This window comes from Conger conger, chromosome 5, assembly GCF_963514075.1.
Source record: "Conger conger chromosome 5, fConCon1.1, whole genome shotgun sequence".
NCBI classification, from domain to species: Eukaryota; Metazoa; Chordata; class Actinopteri; order Anguilliformes; family Congridae; genus Conger; species Conger conger.
Window position 1 is genome coordinate 47090902 of NC_083764.1, and position 12601 is coordinate 47103502.

The following is a 12601-nucleotide window of genomic DNA, read 5'->3' on the forward strand; positions in this document are numbered from 1 at the left end:
AAACAATCTCTGTGGATGCCTGAGAGAGAATCCCAGTCCAGACAGGAACTTTCTCTCTGGATGCCTGAGAGAGAATCCCAGTCCAGACAGGAACTTTCTCTCTGGATGCCTGAGAGAGAATCTCAGTCCAGACAGGAACTTTCTCTCTGGATGCCTGAGAAAGAATCCCAGTCCAGACAGGAACTTTCTCTCTGGATGCCTGAGAGAGAATCTCAGTCCAGACAGGAACTTTCTCTCTGGATGCCTGAGAAAGAATCCCAGTCCAGACAAGAACTTTCTCTCTGGATGCCTGAGAGAGAATCCCAGTCCAGACAGGAACTTTCTCTGTGTGACAACTAACAGAGAGTCCTTGCCCAGACAGGAACAGAGGGATGGATGACGTCTCAGCAATTATACAGTACAGCCTGTAAGTATTTGGGCAGTGACACAATTGTTCTGGCTGTGTACTCCAGAGCATTGGATTTGAAATGAAACAACGATTATGAGGACACTTTTTGTCAGTCAGTTAGCAAAAAGCAGTGATGGTCCTCTTAGTAACCCAGAAAGTGAATCTGAAGTGGTTCCCATCAGGTTGGTTCCCTCTCACTGTTATTTAATGTACACTTTTAGAGAAAAAAAGATAAACTCAACAAACCCCATTCAGATCATCCAATCAAATCATTAAGTGGTGATTTCATCCATGCTGTTTGATGGTACCACAGTTTTTTCAGTTGCAACTTCCTATCATATCTGCACTTTCACAGTTTGTTCACCTCCATAAGTGCCAGAACCTCACCCATCATCACTTCCACCAACTGCACCAGAACATGCTGTAGGGATACTCAATCGTTCCCAGAAAGGGCTGGTGTGGGAGCAGGCTTTTGTTTCATCCAAGCAGTTACACACCTGATTCTACTAATCAACCATTACAGTCATTCAACCACACCAGCCCTTTCTGGGTAAGATTGAGTATCCCTGCTGTATTACATTACATTACATTACATTACAAGGCATTCAGCAGACACTCTTATCCAGAGCGACGTTCAATGAAGTGCAGATTGAACACAGGAACAAGTGTGACGAGGACCCTAGAGGACAGTACAGTTCCGAGTCCTAGCGTGACCATACAGATACAATCAGAACCCTTGACGAATACATCAACTTACAAACCAGCATACCACGGTTGGCAGCTACAACAATACAATAGCTAATACAAAATTCAAAAATATCTATATATAACTATATAAGTGCCATTATAGTCTATGGTATATATGGCATATGTAGCGTAGAGTACCTCCACCAGCTGAGCCAGAGCATCATCTTCCCTAACACAACATCAACATTTTATCTGATAGAAGGGCAGTCAAGTTAAAGGTTATATGCAACAAATTTTATGAAAAGCTGAGTTGAATATGTGGAATCAGTTGAATGGTTGAATTTGTTGAACATGTTGAACAGTCTGTATATGTTTGTCCGGATAGTTGGTTGCTCTAACAGTACAGTTGAGTAGTAGGCTACTTCCTGCTGCATTGTTAATGGCTCTTAATGTTAAGCCTTTCATTTTACAGTATATTTACTTGTATGACTGCACTCATGTACCTTGCTTTATAAGGTGCATAAGATAAGAGCATCAGTTAAGTGATGGCAATGTAACTGAATGTAGCCGGGCTGTGCACTCCTTTTATGCTCTGACATTAAGCGTCCCCAAAGGAATTCACATTCATGTACCTAGGCTACTCTGATGGAAGTGATACTTGAGCAATATACCAGTTTTTAAAAAATGTACAGTTCTACACTGTAATGTATGTGGCTTCATTTCAGACAACATGTACTTGCTAATCAGCTCAGGAGGGTGGGTTTCTGAGTAGACTAAAAATATCTTCAGGAGAGCAGTGTACTTGCTGTATATGTCACTTGTACACACTGTGTTGCTATATGCCTACCAGACCTTCCAATATGCGCTTCCCACAACTATCAGAACATCATAAAAGCTAGCCTATGTATCTTCCTACACAGACTGAACCACCTTTTCAGACCTCCTCCATCCCAAGCCCTAACCCCTGTTTAGGTGTAACATATTTTCCTAAATTCTTGTTTGTTTTTGTTTGTAGAACTTAATTTAATGTTCAATAGGGTAGTTGACGACATCAATCGAGTCGGCATTTCTTGCGCTTGCTGCCTCTTTTATAACGTTGTTTACCACCTCTGGGGAATTACTGCACTTCAGTCTCTGTACGTGTGTTTGCATTGTAAGCTGCCCTAGGTAAGAGTGTCTGCTAAATGGCAGTAATATAATGTAAAACCCCAAAAAGCATCTGACGCAATTTTAAAAAACAGATGTACTGCTTTCAGTAGAGGGGAGCACTGACCTGAACCACTAATAGCAACTGAACTACTCACTGCAGACGCTCAGGTTGACATGCAGATGCTCTAAAAGAGTCCCTCGGTAAGCTCCCTGCTAGCATATGGCCAGCCCCTCCTGGCCTTCCCCCCCTGTCACACTACGTCTCTGCTCGCTGGTCTGCTGCCTGCCTGCTGGACCTCATCCAGTCTCCTTTCTTCCACTCTCCCACAACCGTTGCTGCTTCACTTTGTCTTTCCCACTTTAAATATGTTCTTTTCTCTTTGGAGTTTCCTGTATGCCTCGTCTGAAATGTAAAATATATATATATATATATATATATATATATATATATATATATATATATATTCTGGTGCCTTCCGTTTTTCAAAACTATCACTTCTTTCTGAATGTTTTCTTTACAAAACTCAATTTAAAGAAATGTCACATGTAGACTCTATCCAGTCTGGTCTCAGGACTGGAAAGCCCAGTATGCCTGAGCACATACTGTAATCTGTGTATAACATTGGAAAAACAATGGAAAATATTGGATTCCTTCGTCCAAGCCAGTCGGGATGAGACTGTCAGTCTTGGACAGGATCTCCCAACTAATTACCATTCTCTCATCATGTCCCTCATTCATTTTAATTCATTCATTATCTATATTTGCAAAACCATTTTGACTAATTGAATAGTCATGGTCGATATGTGAATACAAATAACACTCAAGTGCAAGTCACATTATAGCAAGAAGCGCTAGCCTGTGAGTCATAAATAGTCAAGTGCCCTACAGTATATAAATACAGTATGTTCAGTAAACATGACAACAGCTCTTGTTCCGTTCTCACCCCCATATATTGTCTCTTTAGGGAAAATCATGCAAATCTATGAGTTCTGCCTTCTGCTTTTGCTCCAAATACTGTACACTTTCAATACCACTGTTTCTTACAGCTATCATGTTTCGGAAACTCAACTCTCAGCTTTTCATTCTGCTGTGACTCTTTGGGCCTTGCAGCAAGGAGGTCGGCTGGGGCCTCTCTGTGCGGAGTTTGCATGTTCTCTCCGTGTCTGCGTGGGTTTCCTCCGGGTACTCCGGTTTCCTCCCACAGTCCAAAGACATGCAGGTTAGGCTGATTGGAGAGTCTAAATTGCCCGTAGGTATGAGTGTGTGAATGAATGGTGTGTGTGCCCTGCGATGGACTGGCGACCTGTCCAGGGTGTATTCCTGCCTTTCGCCCAATGTATGCTGGGATAGGCTCCAGCCCCCCTGCGACCCTGTTCAGGATAAGCGGGTTCAGATAATGGATGGATGGATGTGACTCTTTGGTTTGCCATTTCCCTCACATCTTCCTCAGAGCTCTGCAGAGAAGACCATCACCTCAACCTGCTCAAATATATGGAACATAATCTTACAAAAAACAAATGTTTGCAAATGTTAAGAGAACAGGCCATATTATCAGAATAGATGTTTAGAGCTAGCTGAATCATACATTACATCAAAGGAAGTAGAGATTAATCATTTCATTTTTGTATCTCTTGTAGTCAATATGCCAGTCATGCCCCAGGTTGCACTCAAGCTCTGTAAAGAAGAGAAATTCAGAGAATGGAGACAGACTGTACCCAAGGTAGGTGAATCATGTCTTCACAGTACAAAGAAAAAAAGAAATGTTAAATTAGGGGGTTGCTCGTAATACTACTAAAATACTAGCCAGAAAGCAAATTAAAATCAGTACATCTGTTTGCTTATCGAATGTTTATCAATGAATAAATACAAATTAGAAACATTGATTTGCTGTATAACACTATTTGAAATATATGGCCGAAATTGAGGCTTTCAGAATATGACAAATATTCCACACATGACATGTTATATGTGGAACATTGGTAGTACAATTACTTTGCACAAGGCCTGCACATTTCTAGCGTTGAATGGTCAGCGCTACTAAATTCTGAGGGGTGATTTGACAGGGCTAGTGGTTTGCTAGGGCTGATAGGACAAGGCAGGCAAGTTGCTTGGGTAGACTGGACAGCTGCAGCTGCCAGATAAGTCCTGTTTCGGACACAGAGGATGGTGATGTGGTCACTTCAGTTATCGCATCATCAAAACCCAGCTACTGTGACCTAAATCAAAGCTGTTGTATACCAACAGACCTGTTTAGGAAAGCTATTATGTTCTATTCTATTTATTTTTTCATTTAGCTATGCGCCCACAAGTAAAAGATTGCTGGAATAATGTATCTTATTTCATTAGGAGGTGAACTGAGAAATAGCGGTGCAGGAGTATATCGGAAGGGCAGTAACCTGTGTGGTAAGGGCACGGTTTGCGGGAAGGAAGCAGGGCAATCCGAGGACCGCGCCTACTGGTTAAGTAGGCAACCACCTGGACTATGTTGTGAATTAGTCCAGGCTTTTCAAATGTGTGCTCTTTCCACAGTAGGTGTCTACTGTGGAATTTTTCTATATATCCCTGTGTCCAGCTCGTCTATCATAATATTACATGTCATTTTGCAGACGCTCTTATCCAGAGCGACGTACAGTTGATTTACACTAAGCAGGAGACAATCGATGGAGCGATGCAGGGTTAAGGGCCTTGCTCAAGGGCCTGTGCGGATCTTATTGTGGCTACACCAGGGATTGAACCACTGACCTTGCGGGTCCCAGTCATTTACCTAAACCACTATGCTACAGGCCGCCCCTATCCTCTCTGGAGTGTGTCATGGGGTGTGACAAATTATATCCAAGAAGCTCCTATACAGAATCCTCCACCATGTAATCAAAACTGAAGCAGGGAGACTAGTTTCTGCTCACTGATCAAACTCCAGCTTCTCAGATCTCACCAGAGTGGTACTTGATACGGTGCACAGCCACTAGTTTCTACCGTCTGGCATGCTTTGATCTTGTGAAAGGAGAATGACAGTGTAATATATTGTGGCTGAACAGAAAAATCCATTAAACTTCTCAAATCTTGGGAAATCTGAGAATACACAACCTGCTGAGGCATGTATAAAGGTACAAAGCCATGTATGCTATCTATTCATCATTTCAGACTGGGGCATGATAAAGCAAGTATTGCGACAGCGGTGGAGTATTCAGTCACCGCTAAGTAACTGCTAAGCGGTAACTGGTAATAGGATCTTAAATGAAGTCATTATGTTTAGTACTAGGTTGCAATTCTTTGCATCTGATGACTGCCTGAAGTTTGTTCAATTTGATTCAGGTCAGGTGATTGACCAAGCCATGAAACCTAGCAAACACAACTAGATAGCAAGCATTTCCCTATCCCATTTTTTATTCTAATTGCTTTTACCAAAGGCATAACTAAGAAATAATAACTAGAAACAAAATACAATATGGCCATGGCCAATCAGAAGTACAAAAACATCCTCCTCCCCTCCTAGCCCTGGAAGCAATGGCCATTTCCTGAAAGCATTTTCACAGGACATTGCATTAAGTGGCAGTACACAGATGAGTCACAGTATGAGAGTGGGCACTATCAGACCAGAGGATGTTTATTCGTTTTGATAATGTTATCAAACTTATATTTTGTTCATTGTATCGCCCCTTTCCCAGTTCCACACTGTACTGTTCTACAAGAACGTTCGCTGATTCAACTCGCTGATAGCTTAGTCTGACATCTTAACACTAGATGATTAAAATACAGTCCATGTATTTACGACAAAACCACAACCAATCCTGCTCAGTTCAGTTAAGCCCTTTCATTGTTGAGATTGTCGTTGACTGTTGCGAATTAAAGGACTTGTGTTCAAAATGTGTTGCATTAAGCTACTCAGCTACAGGTTTAGTGGGAAGTTAAAACTGACCTATAATAAACGTTGCAATAAAAAATGCAATGTTAACATTCAGACAGAAGAAAATCTGAACAAATTCGAATTAATTTCTGTTTTGTTTGAACTCAGTTGTTGAACAAATTAACAGCCCAACTCCGACAAGTCATACGAACAAATGTCTTAGAAGATACCTCTGTTTTATCCCCATTTTAGTCATACGCTACGGAAAATGTCAATACACCCTGTACAACGCACACAGATGTTTAAGGCAAAGACAGCAGTTCAGTTGATTGGCTATGAATGAATCAAGCTGCACACCTACTGATGATATATTGTGCATAATCAGACCCGCTTTCCACCTGGGCCATGCGCCCAGCTGTGTGCTTTTCACCTCAGGTCATGAAAATACAACATTCAATAGCCATGCCCAAAGTGCTCATGGACCTCACCATTGACTGCAGCCATGTGCCCTGAGACAGTGTGATGCGCTAGTATGCTCTCAACAGCACGGGCAGATAGACGTGTTTTGTTTGATATTACTACCGAAGTGAACTCCGTTCTACCCTCTAAACTGAGAGTTGCTCCAATGGACCTATGTTATTGTATAATCTTTAGAAATGAGTGAAGCAAAGAGGAAAAGAAGGAACGGGTGAGCCTTGAACCCTGGTCTCCTGCATGAATAGCACGGCCCACAATAACAACTCTGCTTTTAAGAAATGTAAAAGAAAAATGCTGTCGGGTTCTCGGTTTTTCACTATTCTAGTTTTTGTTTAAGTTGTTACCCTCTAGGCTTTCCATAGTCTGTCTGTCTCCCCATTCATTCACTGTTATTAGTTATTATCACCTGTTTCACTTCCTGATTGTTTCCCACACCTGATTATCATTCCCTCTTGTTACCTGTGTTATTTTAACCCCTTTGTTTCTTCAGTTTCCTGCCAGATTGTTATGTGTTTAGACCATACTCTGCCACGTTTTATGATTGATCTCTGTTATAAGCTGTTTCATCCCCGAATTCCACGTTTTGATTTTCCCGTCTGTTTAATATTGAACCATAGTTTATCGACCTGCTTTTGGATATCGACTGTTTTCAGATTCTGAAACGACTACGCGTTGGATTATCTGTATTGTACCTGTTTGCTGAAGAATTTAACCATTGTCTGGACTATTAACCACAAACTGCCTTAACCCTGCTGATTCTGTTTGCTGGCTCTTGACCTTCGCCTGTTTGACCAGCTTTTATTATACCAGGACTTTTATTATAAATTCTACACCTCTGTCTCGCATCTGGGTCACTTGTTCTACGGACCTGATAAATCTTGATTGATTAGCAAACATGCAGGCGTGAGATTACAATGCAAGATTACCTTTTTGACTTGACCATGTGCCCCCAGCGTGCTGTTGAGGGCAAAAATACAGCTAACCCCTGCAACACTGATTCCAGGAAAAAGAGCCCACAATGCCAATGCACACATACATATATACAGCACATCCATGTTTCTGACATAGCCAGGGTAGCCTAGTGGTAGGCTGCTTGACTAGCTACTGTCCTGCTCCCATTGGGCACATAGGGCTGACATGTCAGGTCCCTAAACGAAAAAATGAAGAACTCGGGCCATTGAGCCCGTAGCAAGGACCTTAACCCAAAAACAGCTCCTGGGGCTTTTACCTGTTTTATCTCTCTCTCTCTCTCTCTCTCTCTCTCTCTCTCTCTCTCTCTCTCTCTCTCTCTCTCTCACTCTCTCTCTCTCTCTCTCTTTCTTTCTCTTTCTCTCGCTCTCTGTCTCCTTGAAAATAAGGCATCCTTAAAAATAAGAAACATTTCTGATTAAATAAAGAATGAAAATTGTAAATTGTAACTGAAAGAAATTAGTTACAGAAATTAGCCTCTAAATAAAGATACTAAAGAACTAAAGAAAACAGCAGCTGGATATAAGCCCAACACATCCGCATCAGTAATTGCAATCAGTACCCTCTCTCAGTAATCACTACTCTGAGGTCAGAGGATGCCATCACTGCTCTTAAGTTCCAAACAGATTTGCAAGGATTTGGCTGGTTCGATAGGAGCCCAATTACAAATCTTATCATTTTCATAAACAATGCATCTGCCATCAGAAAAGAAAAATAAGTTTCCCAACCCATTTGTCTTCAGCAGAACACAAACACATTTTATGCAGTATTTAAATGTATTTAAATTTTGAAACATGGAGGCTGGAGATGTCAATGTTTCTCCAGTGCGCCTGGGTCTTTCTCCTCTCTAAGTGCCACATTTTCCGGCTTATTTTCTGCCGAGGCTAAGGGGCTGATCCCGCCAAACGTCTTAGATGAAATGTCGTGGCTGTGCTGTTTGAACTCTTGTGCATGTGAAGTGTCTTGGCAGCTGAATTTTGGGCCATCTGGAGCTTACAGCGCTGGACCTACAGAATGTGTGCAAGAGCATTACAATAATCCCCCCCATCCCCCCGCCTGCATTCTGCATTCCCTTCGAACAACACAGTAAGATGAATGGTAGTACACACAGCACACTCCTACTCCCAGTGCTGCCTGTGCCCAAAAGCACACCAGGGAGGAGAGGAATGTACAGTATATTTCAGCAGAATACATAATAGGAAATCAGTGTATGAGAAGGTGATCCTTACTAATATGTTGATGCTTGTTAAAGAGGTTTAATCAGTTTAAAGTTGTCAGCCTCCCACAGGTTGTCAGATGAGCCAAGATGAATATGCATATCACAACCAGATCAATCATACCAGTCGGCTAATAATTCACAAAGTCACTGACTGTGCTGCTGCCACACCAGCATAAATCAGTGTGTGACAGAATAGTGGGGATTCTTGTCAAAAAAAGAGTTTGCATTCCAAACTCCAGATAAAAACATGGCAGGACTTGTCTGTATTTCTTGGGAGTTGCTAGTATTGGGTTGTCAGTGCCTTCAGACCTTCTTTGCTAACATTTGTGCAATGTGACCTCTTTGGAGGGTTACTTCTAAAACTTTGTTATTTCACATATCTTCAAGTTGCTACATTTCATGTACTTTTCCAAAACTTATATCCCACTTGTCGTAAACATAACTGGAACTGAACTGATAACTGGATGTGAATGTCATTCTCTTGGTGTTCTGTCACGGTAAGATTCAGACGCTGTCCAAGAAGGCATCACTTGAGATGCGATAATCATGCTCTCTGTTGTTTGAACTTCCGGTATGCCTCTTTGTAGCACTGTTACAACCCAACATACAGTGCTGCAGATCATAGTGAGGTTGTGATTAGCACTGTAGGTTGTGATTGTGAGGGATTGTGAGCCTATTGCACAACAGCATCATATCATCCATCCTTTCCAGAATCCAAAGGTCACCACCACTTATGATGCACAATAGATGTTGGAAAATAATTTTGAAAAGTTTGTAAAATTACTCAAACCAACACTGAACATTAAAGAACACGGTATCCTGAGGAAAATCACAGTTGGGATCCAATCAAAATTTGAATAACATTTCAAATAAAGAATTGTTACTTTCGCTTCACAAACTGAGCTTCATTGTGACTGAGAACGCAAAAGGCGCCAAATACCAATGCAGAATTTCCCATGAAAACAGGCAATGAGAACGACCACAGAACGCATAATACCCTCAGCTTAGTCACTACTTCCCGCCAAGACAGCCGGCCAGATTATCAAAATACTCTTCTCTCAAGTCAATTCTGTACCAATTTAATGCGTTCACATTTCACTTCCAAACCAGTTGAAACCAGTATGCCAGGGTTTTTGTCCTCCACTATACTGGGGTTTTAAACTTAGCAGGGCTATCCTGGATTTATGTGTAAGAATTATAATGGCTGTAAATTGAAAACCATGAAGGCCATTCACAAGCTTTAATAGGCAGGTCATTATTGTCTCCTTGTGTTTCTGCTGTGCTTCACAAAGCTCAGCACATACATGACCCCACAGATAAGTAAGAGGTTGCTCTCTGAGTGCTAAATTGGGAAAGCTTGATGCATTTAATACACTCATGTCTTCTTCCTATTAGCCCGGGATCATGTATTCAAATAAAAGAGCTTTTGCCACATCTGAACATTCATGTTTTTTTCAAGCTGGAAATTGGCCTGGTGTCTTCAGAACACAAAGTCTCTCCTTGTGTTCTTGAGGGCGTATTTATGATCTGTTAATACCTATCATCCATTATCTTTTCTCAAAAATACTAATGAAAATAGCGAGGAGAAAACTGACAGAAATATGAAAAAATAACCAAGCGTTTAATTTGAAAGAAGAAGCTGATGTCCTTAACAAGATGCGGATGCTCTTTGCAGCTGTGTCGCAATATTGTAGCCTGCACGTTTACACAATATTAATATTATATACATAAAACTGAAGTGCTGCTGAAAAGGTCTGAACACTTGGGTTTTAGGAACCAAAAGGACAATCACCTGGCTCTTAGCACATGGACAACTGGATGTAACAAGAAAAGTCAAATATGCACCACAAATGAAAACACCACAAATGGGTAATCATGTACTCACAGTATATAGTTAGTAGTTATAGTCATATGACTCCTACAATAGTTATTGTTATTTTCTATTTATGTTTTTTATTTTACTGCACTTTTTTGTGCATATTTATTTAGGGTGCCAATCTTTCTGGAGCCCACTATATATTAAAAACTGAGTCCTGGAACAAACTCTTATGGATAGATGATGTGACTATTAACCTGTAATAAAATGAAGGGCAGAGAAATGCACTATGGAGAAAACTTTGGAACTGCTCATGATCCAAAGCACCCACTCATCTTCATTTAGCAGGGACTGTGTCCACCTAACACCCCGGTCAGGTCACATCACTATACCTTGATAAAATCATCTATTTTCTCCTTTCACCCTTCTCTCTATGTTATTTGGAATGATAAATTAAGCTTGCACACAGTGAGTCATTCATTCCAATCAGAAAAATAGTGAGTCACTGCAGGCAAATAAAAAATTGTGACAAGCTACATTTTCTGGCATTAAGCTGATGCTCCCATTGTCAGATATGAACAATCAGTGCATTTCCTCCTGAATACATTAGACCAAGTCAGACTAGTGCAGAGAGTTGAATAATTGCACCCTGTCTTCAACAATGTCCTCATTAAGTGTACAACAATGAGTGAGGCAGTACATTGAAATAATCCAATTTTACATTTGAGAAACACAGGCTGCTCAATAAGCTCTGCTTTATCAGTTGGTCACACAAAATTATATCCAGTGTCACACATCCATTTTCTATTGTCAGTGCATGTTTTAAGTAGCTTCCTCTTCCTCTCAATTTGCCTGCAAGGGAATTAACTATGTTCCATTCTATATTTACGCTTCAACAAACAGGTTAAGGCACTGTAGCCTTGCAGGGAAATCAATATTTGGAATAATAACCAGATATAGACAGCAGGCTATTCGCTCTGCCAGCCTGAGTTCGCTCTGCTTAGTGCCTGGCATGAGGTTAAATGGATCGATGTTAATGATGTGAATTTGTGGAGGAACAGTGCAAAGGTGACATAATGCAGTGCATTAGGGCCCTACCTGGACACGACGAGTGGCAGAATGAGCATTTTCAACATCCTCATCAGCAGCTCTCCAGGGAACTGAAAGTACTTCACCTCCTGAGGAGAGTAAGTGCACAGAGCAGTGTGTGAGAGACAGATGAGTGGAGGTCTCCATATGAGGGATGCAGATAGGGGTGGGGGGTACACTGGGAAAATGTGTCCTATTTTTAATTTGTTACAAAATATATGGGGGGGGGGGGGATGTTCCACAGAGCAGAGCGTTCTAGATGAGTAGACTGTAGCAGAGGGTTCCACATCACTGGAGTGCTCCATATGAACAGAGAGTTCAATGTGAGCAGGGGGGTTCTGTATGGGTTCAATGTGTAGGGCAGCCTGTAGCGTAGTGGTTAAGGTAAATGACTGGGACACGCAAGGTCAGTGGTTCTAATCCCGGTGTAGCCACAATAAGATCCACACAGCCATTGGGCCCTTGAGCAAGGCCCTTAACCCTGCATTGCTCCAGGGGAGGATTGTCTCCTGCTTAGTCTAATCAACTGTACGTCGCTCAGGATACGAGCGTCTGCCAAATGCCAATAATGTAATGTAATGGGTTCCACAGCGTTGGAGTGTCCCAGTAGTCTCTGTCTCCTGGTTTTCATTCCACAAGATTTTCACCACACTGGTTTTTGAGGCCCGACAGAAACACAGACACCTGTATCTCCTTGTGAATGATGGATTTGATCATATCAGTACTTTCTGTTAGGACTCCATTCCTGCTTCTGAAAAAAGGAGCTTTCGCCCATTTCCCTTGGCTGCAGAATTTCAGTGGATTAGCACGCCAGTATATCTTTCATCCAATTACTGAAGTTAACCAGTGATATACTTTTTTACCACACACACATAGTGTATTGTGCGTGTGTGTGGGTGCATGTGTGTGTGTGTGTTTGTGTGTGTTAAGCATTAAATTCTCTGAAGAAGAGGGAGATAGAA

General features: G+C 41.5%; 1 protein-coding gene across 2 annotated transcripts in view; it reads right to left on the reverse strand.

Moving 5' to 3' along the window:
• Positions 1 to 12601, reverse strand: part of slc1a7a (solute carrier family 1 member 7a) — a 31082-nt gene that overhangs the window by 14123 nt on the left and 4358 nt on the right. For both annotated transcript variants that reach the window (XM_061241989.1, XM_061241990.1), the window contains exon 2: positions 11649 to 11728. In XM_061241989.1, the coding sequence (XP_061097973.1) occupies positions 11649 to 11728 (80 nt within the window). The remainder of the gene's footprint in view (positions 1 to 11648; positions 11729 to 12601) is intronic.